The sequence below is a fragment of the Gavialis gangeticus genome, unplaced genomic scaffold (genome assembly GCF_001723915.1).
Source record: "Gavialis gangeticus isolate Ggan-Ray unplaced genomic scaffold, GavGan_comp1, whole genome shotgun sequence".
Lineage (NCBI taxonomy): Eukaryota > Metazoa > Chordata > Crocodylia > Gavialidae > Gavialis > Gavialis gangeticus.
Window position 1 is genome coordinate 787,437 of NW_017728981.1, and position 11,792 is coordinate 799,228.

General features: G+C 55.6%; 1 protein-coding gene across 1 annotated transcript; it reads left to right on the forward strand.

The window, feature by feature from the left end:
* The first annotated feature begins 315 nt into the window (after nucleotides 1–315).
* On the forward strand, nucleotides 316–5,604 carry TSFM (Ts translation elongation factor, mitochondrial). The gene is made up of 6 exons (XM_019511267.1): nucleotides 316–403; nucleotides 903–1,055; nucleotides 2,132–2,260; nucleotides 3,208–3,330; nucleotides 4,103–4,187; nucleotides 4,973–5,604. Exons 1-6 carry the CDS (start codon nucleotides 359–361, stop codon nucleotides 5,437–5,439), a joined length of 1,002 nt encoding a protein of 333 aa, XP_019366812.1. The 5' UTR covers nucleotides 316–358; the 3' UTR covers nucleotides 5,440–5,604.
* The last annotated feature ends 6,188 nt before the right edge of the window (nucleotides 5,605–11,792 follow it).

An 11,792-nucleotide genomic window follows, 5' to 3' on the forward strand; every position in this document is an offset into this window, starting at 1 on the left:
TGGGGCTCGGGATCAGGACGCCTGGGTTCAAAGGGTTAAATCCTGTGCTAGGCCTCCCAGGATTCAAAGGGTTAAATAAATCTATGGGGCAACCAGGCCGGAGAGTTGCGCCCAAAGCACTTCAGCAGCCAATGAGACGGTGCCTCGCCCTCTGGTCCTCTTTTTATTGGCCGCAGGCGTCACCCAGCGCGCCCTCCAATCTGCTCAGCGCAGGGCGGGGCGGGGTCGTGATTAACCGCCCACTAAACCAGCGCCCAGCCCCCTGCGCATGCGCCCCACGCTCGGCTTGTCCCCTGCCGGATCCCGTAGACGGGCGCCGTGACGCAGAACGTGCGCGCCTCGGCGACGCGGCTTCGGGATGCAGCGGGCGGCGCTCGGTGTGTTCGGGGCCCGGCCGGGGCAGGTGAGGGGCAGCGTCCGGCTCCTGCGGGATGAAAGATCCAAGGGCTAGGAAATGGGGCCTCGCGGGGTGAAAGGTCAGGGGCAATGGCCGCTGGCGAGCACGTTAATGCCTTGGGAAGGACTCCTGGGTCCCCTTCCTTGGGAGTTTCTCTTGCTCACCAGCGTGTATGACCCCTGACCTTTGACCCTTCACCCCTGGGAGGCTTCCTGCTGCCTTGCGGGTTCTGCAGCGGGGGGCAGGATCCTGGGAGGTGGTTGCCATGGAGGCAGTTGCCATGGAGCAATGCTGCCCTAGGGATGTGGGGGTGGAGGGTGGGAGTCGCACTGGAGGGCGTCGATCCTTGTGGCGTCCCCTGGGAACTAAGAGGATCCAGCGTGGACCCGGCCACCCGCGACCGGCAGAGCTGGGCTGCAGCAGCCCCCGGAAAGGCCGTTCCGACTGCAGTGTGCCCTGCCAGCCCCAGGTCCCCCAGCCCTGGCTCATCTCCTTCTCCCTGCAGCTGGGCTCCTGGCCCCTGGCCCGGCTGTTCCATGCCGGCCTGCAGCTGTTGGCGACAAATAAGGAGCTCCTGCTGCGACTTCGGAAGAAAACGGGCTACTCCTTCGTGAACTGCAAGAAAGCCTTGGAGACATTTGGCAACGACTTTGAGCAGGTGGGGGCTGCCTTCCTATTGCGCCCAGCCCTTGGGTTGAATTCCAAGGGGTCGTGGGGCTCTGACTCCCTTTGTCTAGACGGGCCTAGAGATTGGATTTTCCTTCCCGGAGGAAGGAGGCGGGTTGGAGGTGAGGGTGGGCTACAATAGATGAAGGAAGAGCCGAGCAAGAACAGGGCAGTCCTTTCTGCTCCTCCAAACCCCAGAATGTAGAAGGAAATGGCTTACAGGTAGCAAAGCTAATGGCACTTCATGAAATAAAGAGAAGTGGTTGTAGAAAATTAATGCTGGAAGGGATCTCGGGAGGTCTAGTTCAGTGGTTCTCAACCTTCTTCGTACCGGGATCCATTTGCGAAGATCCATGGCCAGTCCTGACCCACACTCCTCTAGCCCTGCCAGTGCCCGACCCCTGTCCCCTCCCTGCCGTGGGCTATGCCGGTGTCCCTCACACCTGACCCAGGGTACCCAGCTGCCCCTGTCCCATTTGGGCCGGAGCACGGTGGCTGCAGTGGCTCCAGCTCATGTGGGCGGCAGGAAAGGGAGTCTGGCTCCAGCACTGGTTGGAGGGAGGGGGAGAGGCCTGTGGCACCCCCTGCCCTGGGCTGGGGCTGCCATGACATGCCAGACAACTTGGTCATGGCCCTTCCCACCCTCCTGAGCAGAATCTCCTGGCTGCCCTGCCCCTGGGAGCATAGCACTGACCCCAGCGCCACCAGCCTGGCCACGTAGCTCTCCCCTGCTCCCTTCCCCTGCTGGAAGGTGCAGGCGCCTTCCCACCACCCCTCTGCCCTGCCATAGCTTTTGACCCTTTGAAATATTCTTGTGACCCACAGCTTTAGAAACGGTGTCCAAAGCAGCCAGGGTTAGCAGTGTTAGCCTGAAGTCGAGTGGAAGGCAGGTAGATTTGCACATTACAGACCAGCAGTGTCAAAGATATGGCTTGTGGGAGCCCTATCATTCAGCCCCCAGTGCTGCCATAGGCAGTACGTGGGCTGCCCTGGATGGTCCTGTGCTCTGAAGGGAGATGGAGCAGAGGGCTCTGGGCTGAGCTGACTGCTTGGTTTTTGTCCTCAAAGGCTGAAGTCTGGCTCCACAAGCAAGCTCAGAAGGAAGGATGGAGCAAAGCGTCCAAGCTGCAGGGCAGGAAGGCGAAAGAAGGGCTCATTGGAGTGCTGCAGGAAGGGAATATGGCTGTGATGGTGGAGGTAAGTACCCCTCGCACGTGAACTTGCGAAGTGGATGTACCAGTGCTGGTGTTAGTCCACAGCTTCTTATTTGGCCCCTGTAGCTCCCTGTGACACTCGCACTCAGATCTCACAGCTGGGAGGTTAACTTACCCTATTCTCATCGATACATCTCACGCCCCCCAAATTGGGGTGTGCATATTAAGCAAGGATTTGGTGCTTCTATCTGGTGGGTTTTTTTTCCTTCTTTGCCCTGCTTTGATTCCTGTCATACTGTGCAGCAGCTGTTACACTGTTCCTCAGGCAGCTGAGGGAGTTGGTTAACTTAACGTCTCCTTGCTTTTTCACTTGCAAAGTGTTAACAATCATGTCTCCTTTTTATGTTTTAATGTTCCACTAATTGGGCTAACCTTTCGTAGGGTAACTTTTCTGTCTGCTTTGCTCTCCCTTGTTTTGTTTCCCAGCATTGGAGACTCTTTAGCCCATTTCAAAATCATAGATTTGCCCATGGGTGCCAGTCTTCAGGTGCGGCCAGGGTTTCAGCTTCAGTTAAACAGGAAAGAGAGAGCAGGTCAGCTGAAGATGAGGCTCTGTCCCTGCTCTGTGTAGCCATAAGTCCTGGAAAACCTTCCCCCTTCACTTTGTTCTGCCTTTCAGAAATCAGGTGTGTATTATATTCAGGGGTGTGTTGTATGTGAGAGAACATGGTATTTAATACGTGACACACTTTTGTCATGTAAAGTTCCAGTTAGCAGGAAAATAGCTAGCACTGATGATCCCAAACAGTTCCCCTGAACAGGAGCAAACCTTGGCCTGTTCTCCGTCCCCAAGGTCATGAACATCTCGGGGACATCTGGCCTGTTCTGGTCCCATCATGGCACTAACCCCCGGCCCCAGCAGTTGCACTGCCTGCTGAAATCATCCTTTACATAGCTTTAAAGCATGCAGTCATCTCTTCTCTCTGCCAGGTGAACTGTGAGACAGACTTTGTGGCCAGGAATGCCAGGTTCCACCAGTTGGTTCAGCAAGTGGCAGTTGGGATCATGGTCCACCATCAGGATGCTGGGAAACAGCTCACGACATATGTCAAGGTAAGAGCAGGCTTGCACAGACTGTCTGATCACTGCACCATGTAACTCATTTATCCATGACACTCCCACCAGGTGGGAGGTGATTGGCTAGAGGCATTTGCCTGGGAAGGGCATCATGTGGGTTCCAGCCCCTTTGCTGGAGCAGAAGGTGACGCATCTATGTCCCTTCTCCTGGGAGCTGCCTCCTACCCGTTGCTTTTTGCCTTGCTTGGGCTGCGGAGATGGGAGTCCCTTCAGCTGCTCATTGTTGCTGAGATCTGTGGAGTTCTGGGCATGGCCACAGCAGCTGGGAGCTTTGCTCTTGGAAGTGCAAGCACTGCCAGTGGGGATCTGAGCTGATCCACAGGCTCAGTCCCCTGTGTGGTGGGAGTCTGTTCGGTCATTGGGCTATCTGTCCATCTATCTGTCTTTGTTATAAATTGTTATGTGGAGCAGCCAAGCTGCAGAGTCTCAATGGGAGCCGCCAGCCCCTGTCAGAGAGTTCTGCTCCATTGCACTCTTTGCTGTCTCTGCACAGCGTGGTCTCAAACCACTCCAGTTGCAGCGGTCCCAACAGGCTTCCCAATACCGCCACAATCCTTCAGCTTCTGGGAGCTGTCCCAGCAAAGCGCTTCCTTCCCCATCAGGTGGCCCTGTTGGGGACAGGTTGCGGGCATCACAGAGGGGCATATTCAGGGGCTGGTGTCTGGCCCTGGATATGAGATGGGGCAGGGCCAGAGACATGTGTCCTACTCTGTCTTCGTAACTGGGTGTTTTCTCATCCCTATTTCAGCGCTTTCTGAAGGCGGAGGATCTTTCCCAGCTCAGAACCGTGCCTGAAGGCAGGCTTCTGAGTGACCAGGTGGCCCTGGCTATAGGTGAGTGTCTAGTACCTGTGGCTGGCTAGGGGGTGAAAACGGGGCACTTACAATTAGGACCACCACAGACCAGGTGTTATGTGAGGCACCATAGGCCAGACTATAATACGTACCTTGTTTTTGAAAGGCAGAATGAAAGGGGAAAAGATATTTTGTTGTAGTAACTGGGTAGCAGCCACCAGGGAGCTAAGCCAGCTCCTTGTTCTGCTTCTTGACTGCTGATTTTACTTTCATGTTTGCCCAAAACTGACCAAAACTAGTGCTGTATTTCTCATATATAATGCACACTTTTGTTTACAATTTTTTTGAGAGGAAATGCATGTTATGCAGAAAATATAGTAATTAGCATGCCCTGGTATTCCTTATGAGCTAGTTGGACCCTTTCCCTGGGGATGCTTTTCCATATTTAGATACCCAGGAAAGATTCAGGTGGCAAGCTGAGGAGCCAGCTGGTATCTGGAAACAGTGCAGGCCTTTTTAGCACGTAGCTTTAGGACCAGGGGGAAGGCTGGGCTCTTTCTGGAGCTGGGGGTGCCCAGAGCTCTGGGGCTGGAGGAGTAGCTTGCCGGGAGCTTTGCCTGTCGTGCAGTGCCACCCCTCGTTCTCAGATCTCTTTATGCCTCCAGCAGCAGCCCTAAAATTGAGGTGAGGCTGCTGGAGAACTGCTGCCCCCACCCCCACCCCTGGGTTCCTTTCGGAAGCATGCATTTGGAGAGAGCACAGCTGCCCCCGGCTTGTCCTGATCACAGCCCAGTGAGACCTGCTTTTGCTTTGGCTCCTTGCAGGGAAGCTGGGCGAGAACATGGTGCTAAGGCGAGCTGCCTGGGTGGCCGTGCCCGCTGGTTGCTACATCGGCTCCTATGTCCATGGGAGTCTTCCGACAGGTGCTCCCTCCCTGATCAAGGTGGCCCTGGGCAAATACGGTGCCTTGGTGATCTGTGAGGCTTTGGCCGATAGCCTGGGCACCAGCCTGGTGGATGTGGGCCGGAAGCTGGGGCAGCATGTTGTGGGCATGGCACCTCTGTCCTTGGGGACCCTGGACGACGAGCCTGGAGGTGACACAGAGACGAAGATGCTGGCTCAGTCCTTCCTGCTGGACCCTAACCTCAGCCTGGGCCAGTACGTGCAGCACCATGGCATATCTGTGCTGGACTTTGTGCGTTTCGAATGTGGGGAAGATATTGAGCTGCCGGGAGCCCAGGAGTCTCAGGAAGAGGATGGAATGCCTCTCCTTGCTTCACCCCCGGCCTAGGGGGTTTAAGGCTGGCTCAGGGCCTGCTCCCTCATGGGAGGTCTGGCCAAGGGACATTGCAAGGTCCAAGGGGGGGGGGGGTCTCTGCAGAGCCAGTCTGTGGGATTGTGCAGCTGCTGGCAACAAAGCAAGCACCAGTAAATAGGTGTTTGGTATAATGCAGGTCAACCTGATTCTGATCCATGTCCCTGAGGGGCTGGGGCTTGGGGATAATGATGCTTTGTTCCTGCCTCTGTCACCTTTAGCAGCCCTGATCCTCCCCTGCCATATGCTTTTCTCACAGAGACGAGCCCCTTTGTCAGTCTCTTGACTCCCACCAGAGAGAACCCCGAGCAGAAGGGTGTTGTGTTGTGGATGTACAGGGAGAATGTGCCTTGATACATGCTGCATCCCTTCCTGTGGCACTGATGCCTTGGCAAACGTAAGCTATTTCTCCAGTAGGGGCAGTGGAATAGAGTTGTGCCTAATTGGGACAGAGGCTACAAACACGTGGCATGTGTATCTGGGCTGCCTCCGCCCTCCCCATGTGACCTGCAGCCTCTGCCAAGAAGACCTTAGATTCTGCCCACAAGATGCAGCATGGTACCATCACCTGCAACATCCAGAACCCCTGTTCCCCTCCTGCAAGACATGCTGCTTCTATCAAGAAACAGCTTGTGCATGGGTTTCCAGCCCCAGGAGCCGGAAGCCTAGCGGAGCAGTGGGCACTGGCTCCTGTGAGTGGAAGGGAAGGCAAGGTGCTGCAGTTTGGGGTTCTGTAGCTCCTATCCAGCCGATATGTAGCTTTGTTCTGGGAAGCTGCAGGCAGGTGGGGAAAAGGTCTCCCAGCAAGCTCCCCCGGGCTTTCACTACTGCAGTTTGGAAGCTGGAGATCAGTGGGTGCTTGATTTTTGTCCCGGGTGCCTGTTCTGTCTGGAATCCGGCCCCAGGGGGTATTTGCTGTTGGTGTTTCTAGCTCCAGGCTGAGGCTCCACAGCTTCCATGACAATCTAACAAGGGTCAATACGCTTGCAAGCATCCAGAGCTGAACCAGCCCAGTCCCTCACCCCCCATTTACCCCTTCCTGTCAGCTGGACCCTTTTGCTTTCTTCAGGCTGATATGGGCAGGGGGAGCAACCACGTCCTCTGCTGTCAGCCTAAAGACTTTCTGGGACAGGTAGAAGTACGGCTGGAAGGCATTGCAGGAGATTGTCCAACCGGTGATTGAATCTGCGACCTTAGTGTTATTAGCACTAGGTTTTTATTTGGGGGAAGGGAAGCTAGGACAGGGAGGGGCTGGAGAATGCAGGTACAGGGGGCTGGAGTCATGCTTCTGTTTAGCCTTAAATTTCCTTGGGCTGCATCTCTAGGCTGCGTTCCCATGGTACCATCTCTTGCCCCTGCAGCTTACTTTGGGGTAAGTGCCATGTGTCTGCTATGAGGGGCTCCTGCCACCTACTGCCATAGTGGTGTAATAGCAGCTGCTGTGGATTTGGGGTGGCTGTGGCTTACTATGGAGGGAAATTGGGGTCAACCAGGAGCAGATCAAGGGAGCCAGGTGGAGCCCAGGCCCCAGCAGAGCCAGGCTTGGGGGCACTGGGAGGAGAAAGGTGGAAGAGCTGTGGTTGGGTCAGGATGGGGGGAAGCCTGAGGGCTGGGGGGAGATCTGAGAACAGGCTGCTAATCCCTGAAGCAGAAAGGTGCTTCTTTGTGCCTGCAGAGGCCTGGGCTAGCAGGGCGCACAAGGCTGGAGCTGGGAAGAACATTCCGTCTCTGTGGGGGTTTGGTTGTGATGGGAGCCCAGGGTGAGGAATCGCCACCCCGGATGTCTTCAAGAGCAGGCTGGACAAATGCTTGGCTGGAAGACTTCAGCTGGGGCTGAGCCTGGATGGGATCTCCTAAGGGCCTGGGCAGCCCTGCTGCTCCAGGATTTCAGTCTCAGGGTGGCCTGGGTGCTGGCACTACCATGGCACCAGCAGGATGTGCTCCCACTCAAGCAATGAGATTGGGGTCTCCTGTGGCCTCCTATCCCCTCACCCATCTTTCCCCACGGAAGTTAAGTGTTGGGTATGACAGACCTCACTTCCTTGGCATGGTTTATGTCTGTAGGCAGGGCTGGTCTGCTGGGAAGGCCTCAAGTGGCTCAGACTGCCTGGGCTTGGAAACAGGAGGGTGGAGGAGCAGGAGACTTGGGCACCTTCATCCTCAGCTGCTGGCTCCTAAGTCTCAGAGGATGTGTGAGGGGACCTGCCCATCACAGGGTCCAAGCTCCCCACACCCAGTGGAGATTTTTAAGATGCGGTTAGGCAAATATCTGTTGTGGATGGCTTGGGCATGCTCGATCACACCTCGGGACAGCAGGAGGGACTCGGAAGTCTCTACTTGGCAGAAGCCCCAGGCGTGTTTCAGATCTGCCCTAAGTTGTGTCTCTACCATCCTCAAGACTTTGGTCTCCAGCGTGCCTGAAAGAGGCCTCTGATGACGGTCTTGACCCAGATCACTGGCTTGCCTCTGGGGTGGGAGCATGACATGGCATTGACTTGCCCTGGGTAGCACCTATGTGTCAGAGACTTCCTGTAACAGGAGGGGCAGCCAGCCCTGTGAAGCACCTGCAGCTGTAGGGCTTTCTGTTAATAAAGGTCTGTCCCCTTGGGATCTTAAAACCCAGAGGAGAGCAGCTCGTGGGGACAGAGCCAGCTGCGAGTAAGACGGTTGGATACAGTGAGGGGCCAGGCTGCTGTGCTTGGGGCTGGAGGCAGAGGGGTTCCCTTGCTAGTGTCTGGAGGGGGGCATGAGGGTCTTTTTTGCTCATTTGCCTGTTCATTTGCAGCTCAAAGCCTGCATTGGAGTTGGGAAGAAGTGGGGGCTCTGCAGGACATGCACCTACCTGCTGAAGTGAGCAGGCTAAGCAAGCAGCTGCAATCCCCTCTGCCAGCCTCCCCTCTCCAAGAGCAATAGCTTCCTGGGCTCAGCCAGGTTTAGATCTCAGGTGTGGGCTGGTTGGGAGAAGTTTGGAGCTGTGCTCAGAACTTTGCATTTCTGACTGCCAGGAGCTGCTGCTGCGAGATGGGGCTGAGGTCTTGTGCCTCTGTCACTGTGGTTCCTCCCTGGTCAAGGGCTGCCTTGAGGCCCTGACAGCCTCAGTGCTGCTGGGACGACTAGGTGCTGAGACCCGTCCCTGGCAAACAAGGGCCCTAACCCATTCCACGGCCTCTGTCCCTCCCATCCACCTGTGGGGACTCCTCCCTTGGTCCTGGAACGTCTCTCCCTGATAATGCGTGGGGAGGGAAGAGGCTGCTTTGACTTTGGTACTGAAGAAGGTTTGAAAACCCAGGGCAGGTGGGGAAACTGGGAACTGGGCCTGGAGTCGGTGACACCCCGGAGAGCATCACAGGAAGGCCTCGCTTGATGGGCATCTGAAGGGATGGTGACAATATGCAGCAGTGGTGCTCCAGCGTTTGGCCCTGTGGACCTATGCTCCAGGACTGGGCCCTGGATTAGGGCCCTTTGCAACCTTGGTTGGCTCCTATGTGCCAGGATGAGGCATGGGGGCCCAATCCAGCATACAGGGCCATGCTAGCTGGTGCATGGGGCTCCCAATGCCATCACTTCTCCTCCTCTGTTGAATGTTTGGACCTGTGGGCTGGATGATACAGCTCCAGGGGCTGGGTATACAACCATGTGTCTTGTCTTGATTTGCCACAGGGTGTCACTGATGCTCTGTGGGGCCAGGGCACACCCAGGGCTAGCTAACACCCACAGCAGCGTGAACAGAAAGCTCAGATGAATGAAGTTGTAATGAAAGGACGCTGCAGGAGGGCAGGAGAGCTGTTCAACAGTAGCTGCTAGCGATGCGTTCCCCAAGCGAACGAGCCTTCGTTGGCTGGCAGAGGCCGTGGGAGCAATCGCGCAGCGCTCGCAGGCTGGTCCCGCCAGCGTCACCTCGGGGCTGAAATGCTTTTGACCTTAGGAAACTCCAAATTGGAGGAATTCAGATGCCCTGTGAAGAGCTGTGGCGAATTCCCCCCTTGCGCCAGGGGTCAAACACTTGCGAGGTCCCTTGTGCAACAGCTCTGAGCCAGGACAGATGCTGCAGCAGTGCTTTGAAAAGCTCCTTGTTCCCCAAAATGCTCAAGTCCGTGGCTCCCGGCCACACTCTGGCTGCATCCCTGACTTCATGAGAACCCTTGGACGTCAAAACCTGAAGCAGCCAGCTGAGCAGATAGTCCTGTTCTTTTCCCTCTGATGCTGCTTCATTTGTGGTTGGCACCTACAGCACATGCCCTTCTGATATGCTGCCCCCAGACTGCGGGTGCCCCCTAAAGCTCATGCTCTTCTTGCAACGATCTCCATGTGGCCACTTCGGTTTGCTACATGCTGCTCCACTGAATGAGCCAGTGAAGCAGAAACAAGGGCTCGGCAGGCAGGAGGAGAACATTAGGGAAACAATCACCCGAGAAGACTGTGCAGGGCTGTGGTTAACTGATCGAAACCCCCCCCCCATCCCACATGGCTGCCAGCCTCCATGCCCACCTCGCCACCTTGCAGCCAAAGGGCACGTCCGAGGGCCCTGGCAGGAGGAGCCCTGATAGCAACGAACTGTCCTGGTTCCCTTATCTGCGGGAGTAAAGCCTTCCTCTGCGCTGGCGATTAGGGAGACACTCAACTGTCTCCAACTGTTCTGATCGTGTGATAAAGGCAGAGCCTTGCCCTGCAGGCAGGCTGGGACCCTCCAGAGACACAGGGCTTGATCCTGGGCTGAAGATGCTGACAGATCCAGACTCAAGACCAGGCTCAAAGCTTGGGTAGTGCAGCATTCGTCTCCAGGCTAGCTTAACCCTAGGGTAGGGTTATTCTGTCTATAGCTGACAGGGACGATGGTGGCATGATGCCTTCTGCTTGACCTTGGCAACCTGGAGGATTTGAACTTCCTGAGATCCAGGCTGTCCTTGGTTTTGCCGCTGTGGCGGGGGGACACTTAGGTAGCTCACACATTTCTCTTCCTACTGTGTTCCTCAGGTAGTTTAGCAGCCGACTTTGAGTGCAGGATCCTGTCGTTTGAAGGCAAGCAGCAGCTAGGAGGAGAAACAACTTGACCTAAGACTGGAACCAGGTAGGCAGCCCCCAGCTAGACACAGAAATCATATAGAGAAGTGGGGCCAGGAGGGACCTCCATGTTCAACACCCTGCCTGAGACAGGATCAGCCCTATCCAAACCATGCGTTACAAATCCATCATCCAACTGCTTAGTAAAACTGCTGTCCACCCTGACACAACACAAGGCGTTGCATCTAAACCTGCCCCAGGGAAAGCAGGGGGATCACGGCAGCCAGCGTCCTGCTGCTGTTACAGGTTGTTAATACACACTCCAGAGATCCCAGGTAGGGGCTGTGGCACTATTATAGAGAAAGGCAATCCCCCCTCAGTTGGCACTAATCTGATTAGGGGGGAAAATTCCTTCCTAACCCCAAATCTGGCTTTGGTTTGAATCTGAGCAGAGGGGCAAGACTGTCTAGCCAGGGCCAGGTTTTGGTCCCTGCGGGAGTGTTAGCACAGCCCAGTCACCATCCCCAGCCTAGGCTGCAGCCAGCACTCAGTGCTTCCAAGGGTGAAAAATAACCCTCTGATGCATGTATTCACATAGGACCGAACAGTAGGCAGCCATGTAGTGACAGGCTGGGTGAGAGTGGGTGCACTGAGGGGGTTGGGGTTATGTTTGTTGAGAGAAGTCTAATTCTTGATTTGCTCTCGTGAGAGTAGCGGGGCCTTCGGTGTCACTTGCACACATATCTTTCATTATGTAGGCCAATATAATAGAAGCTGTATATAAAGGACACCCAATAAAGGCCAATGGATAATGTTACTGGGCAAGGGTCATGTCCTCCTCCTCCACCACCAAAAGCCTTGGGCAGCTGCCTAGAAAAAACGTGTTGTATGTCCTGCTACACACGGGTGGTACAGAAAGTGATCATTTGAAGCCAGCATTAGAAGGGGTGACATCACAGATGAACTGTGAGAATGACAAGCCCAGTGAAAATGCCACCAAAAGAACTGCCTTGGGTCCAGGAGGGCCTAGCTATAGCCAGACCCTAATGCCAAAGGCAAGGTACAGAGGCCAGGAAGATGAATGCAGAGGGTCATACAGAGAAGCTGGAACGCTGTGTCTTCAGGCAGCGTCCCACAAGGGTGTCACGGAGCAGAGGATGACCCACGTGGGATCTTCCGTGTGTGATGGGCTTCAGGACAGCCTGGCAGTGACTGTGATGGAAATTCACACCTCTCCGACGGATCAAACAGCACAGAAGTCCCCAGATGGCGGCCAGGAAGGAAGGGCAGAGCTAGGAATAAGACCACAGCAGGTGGGGGGGCCTGGA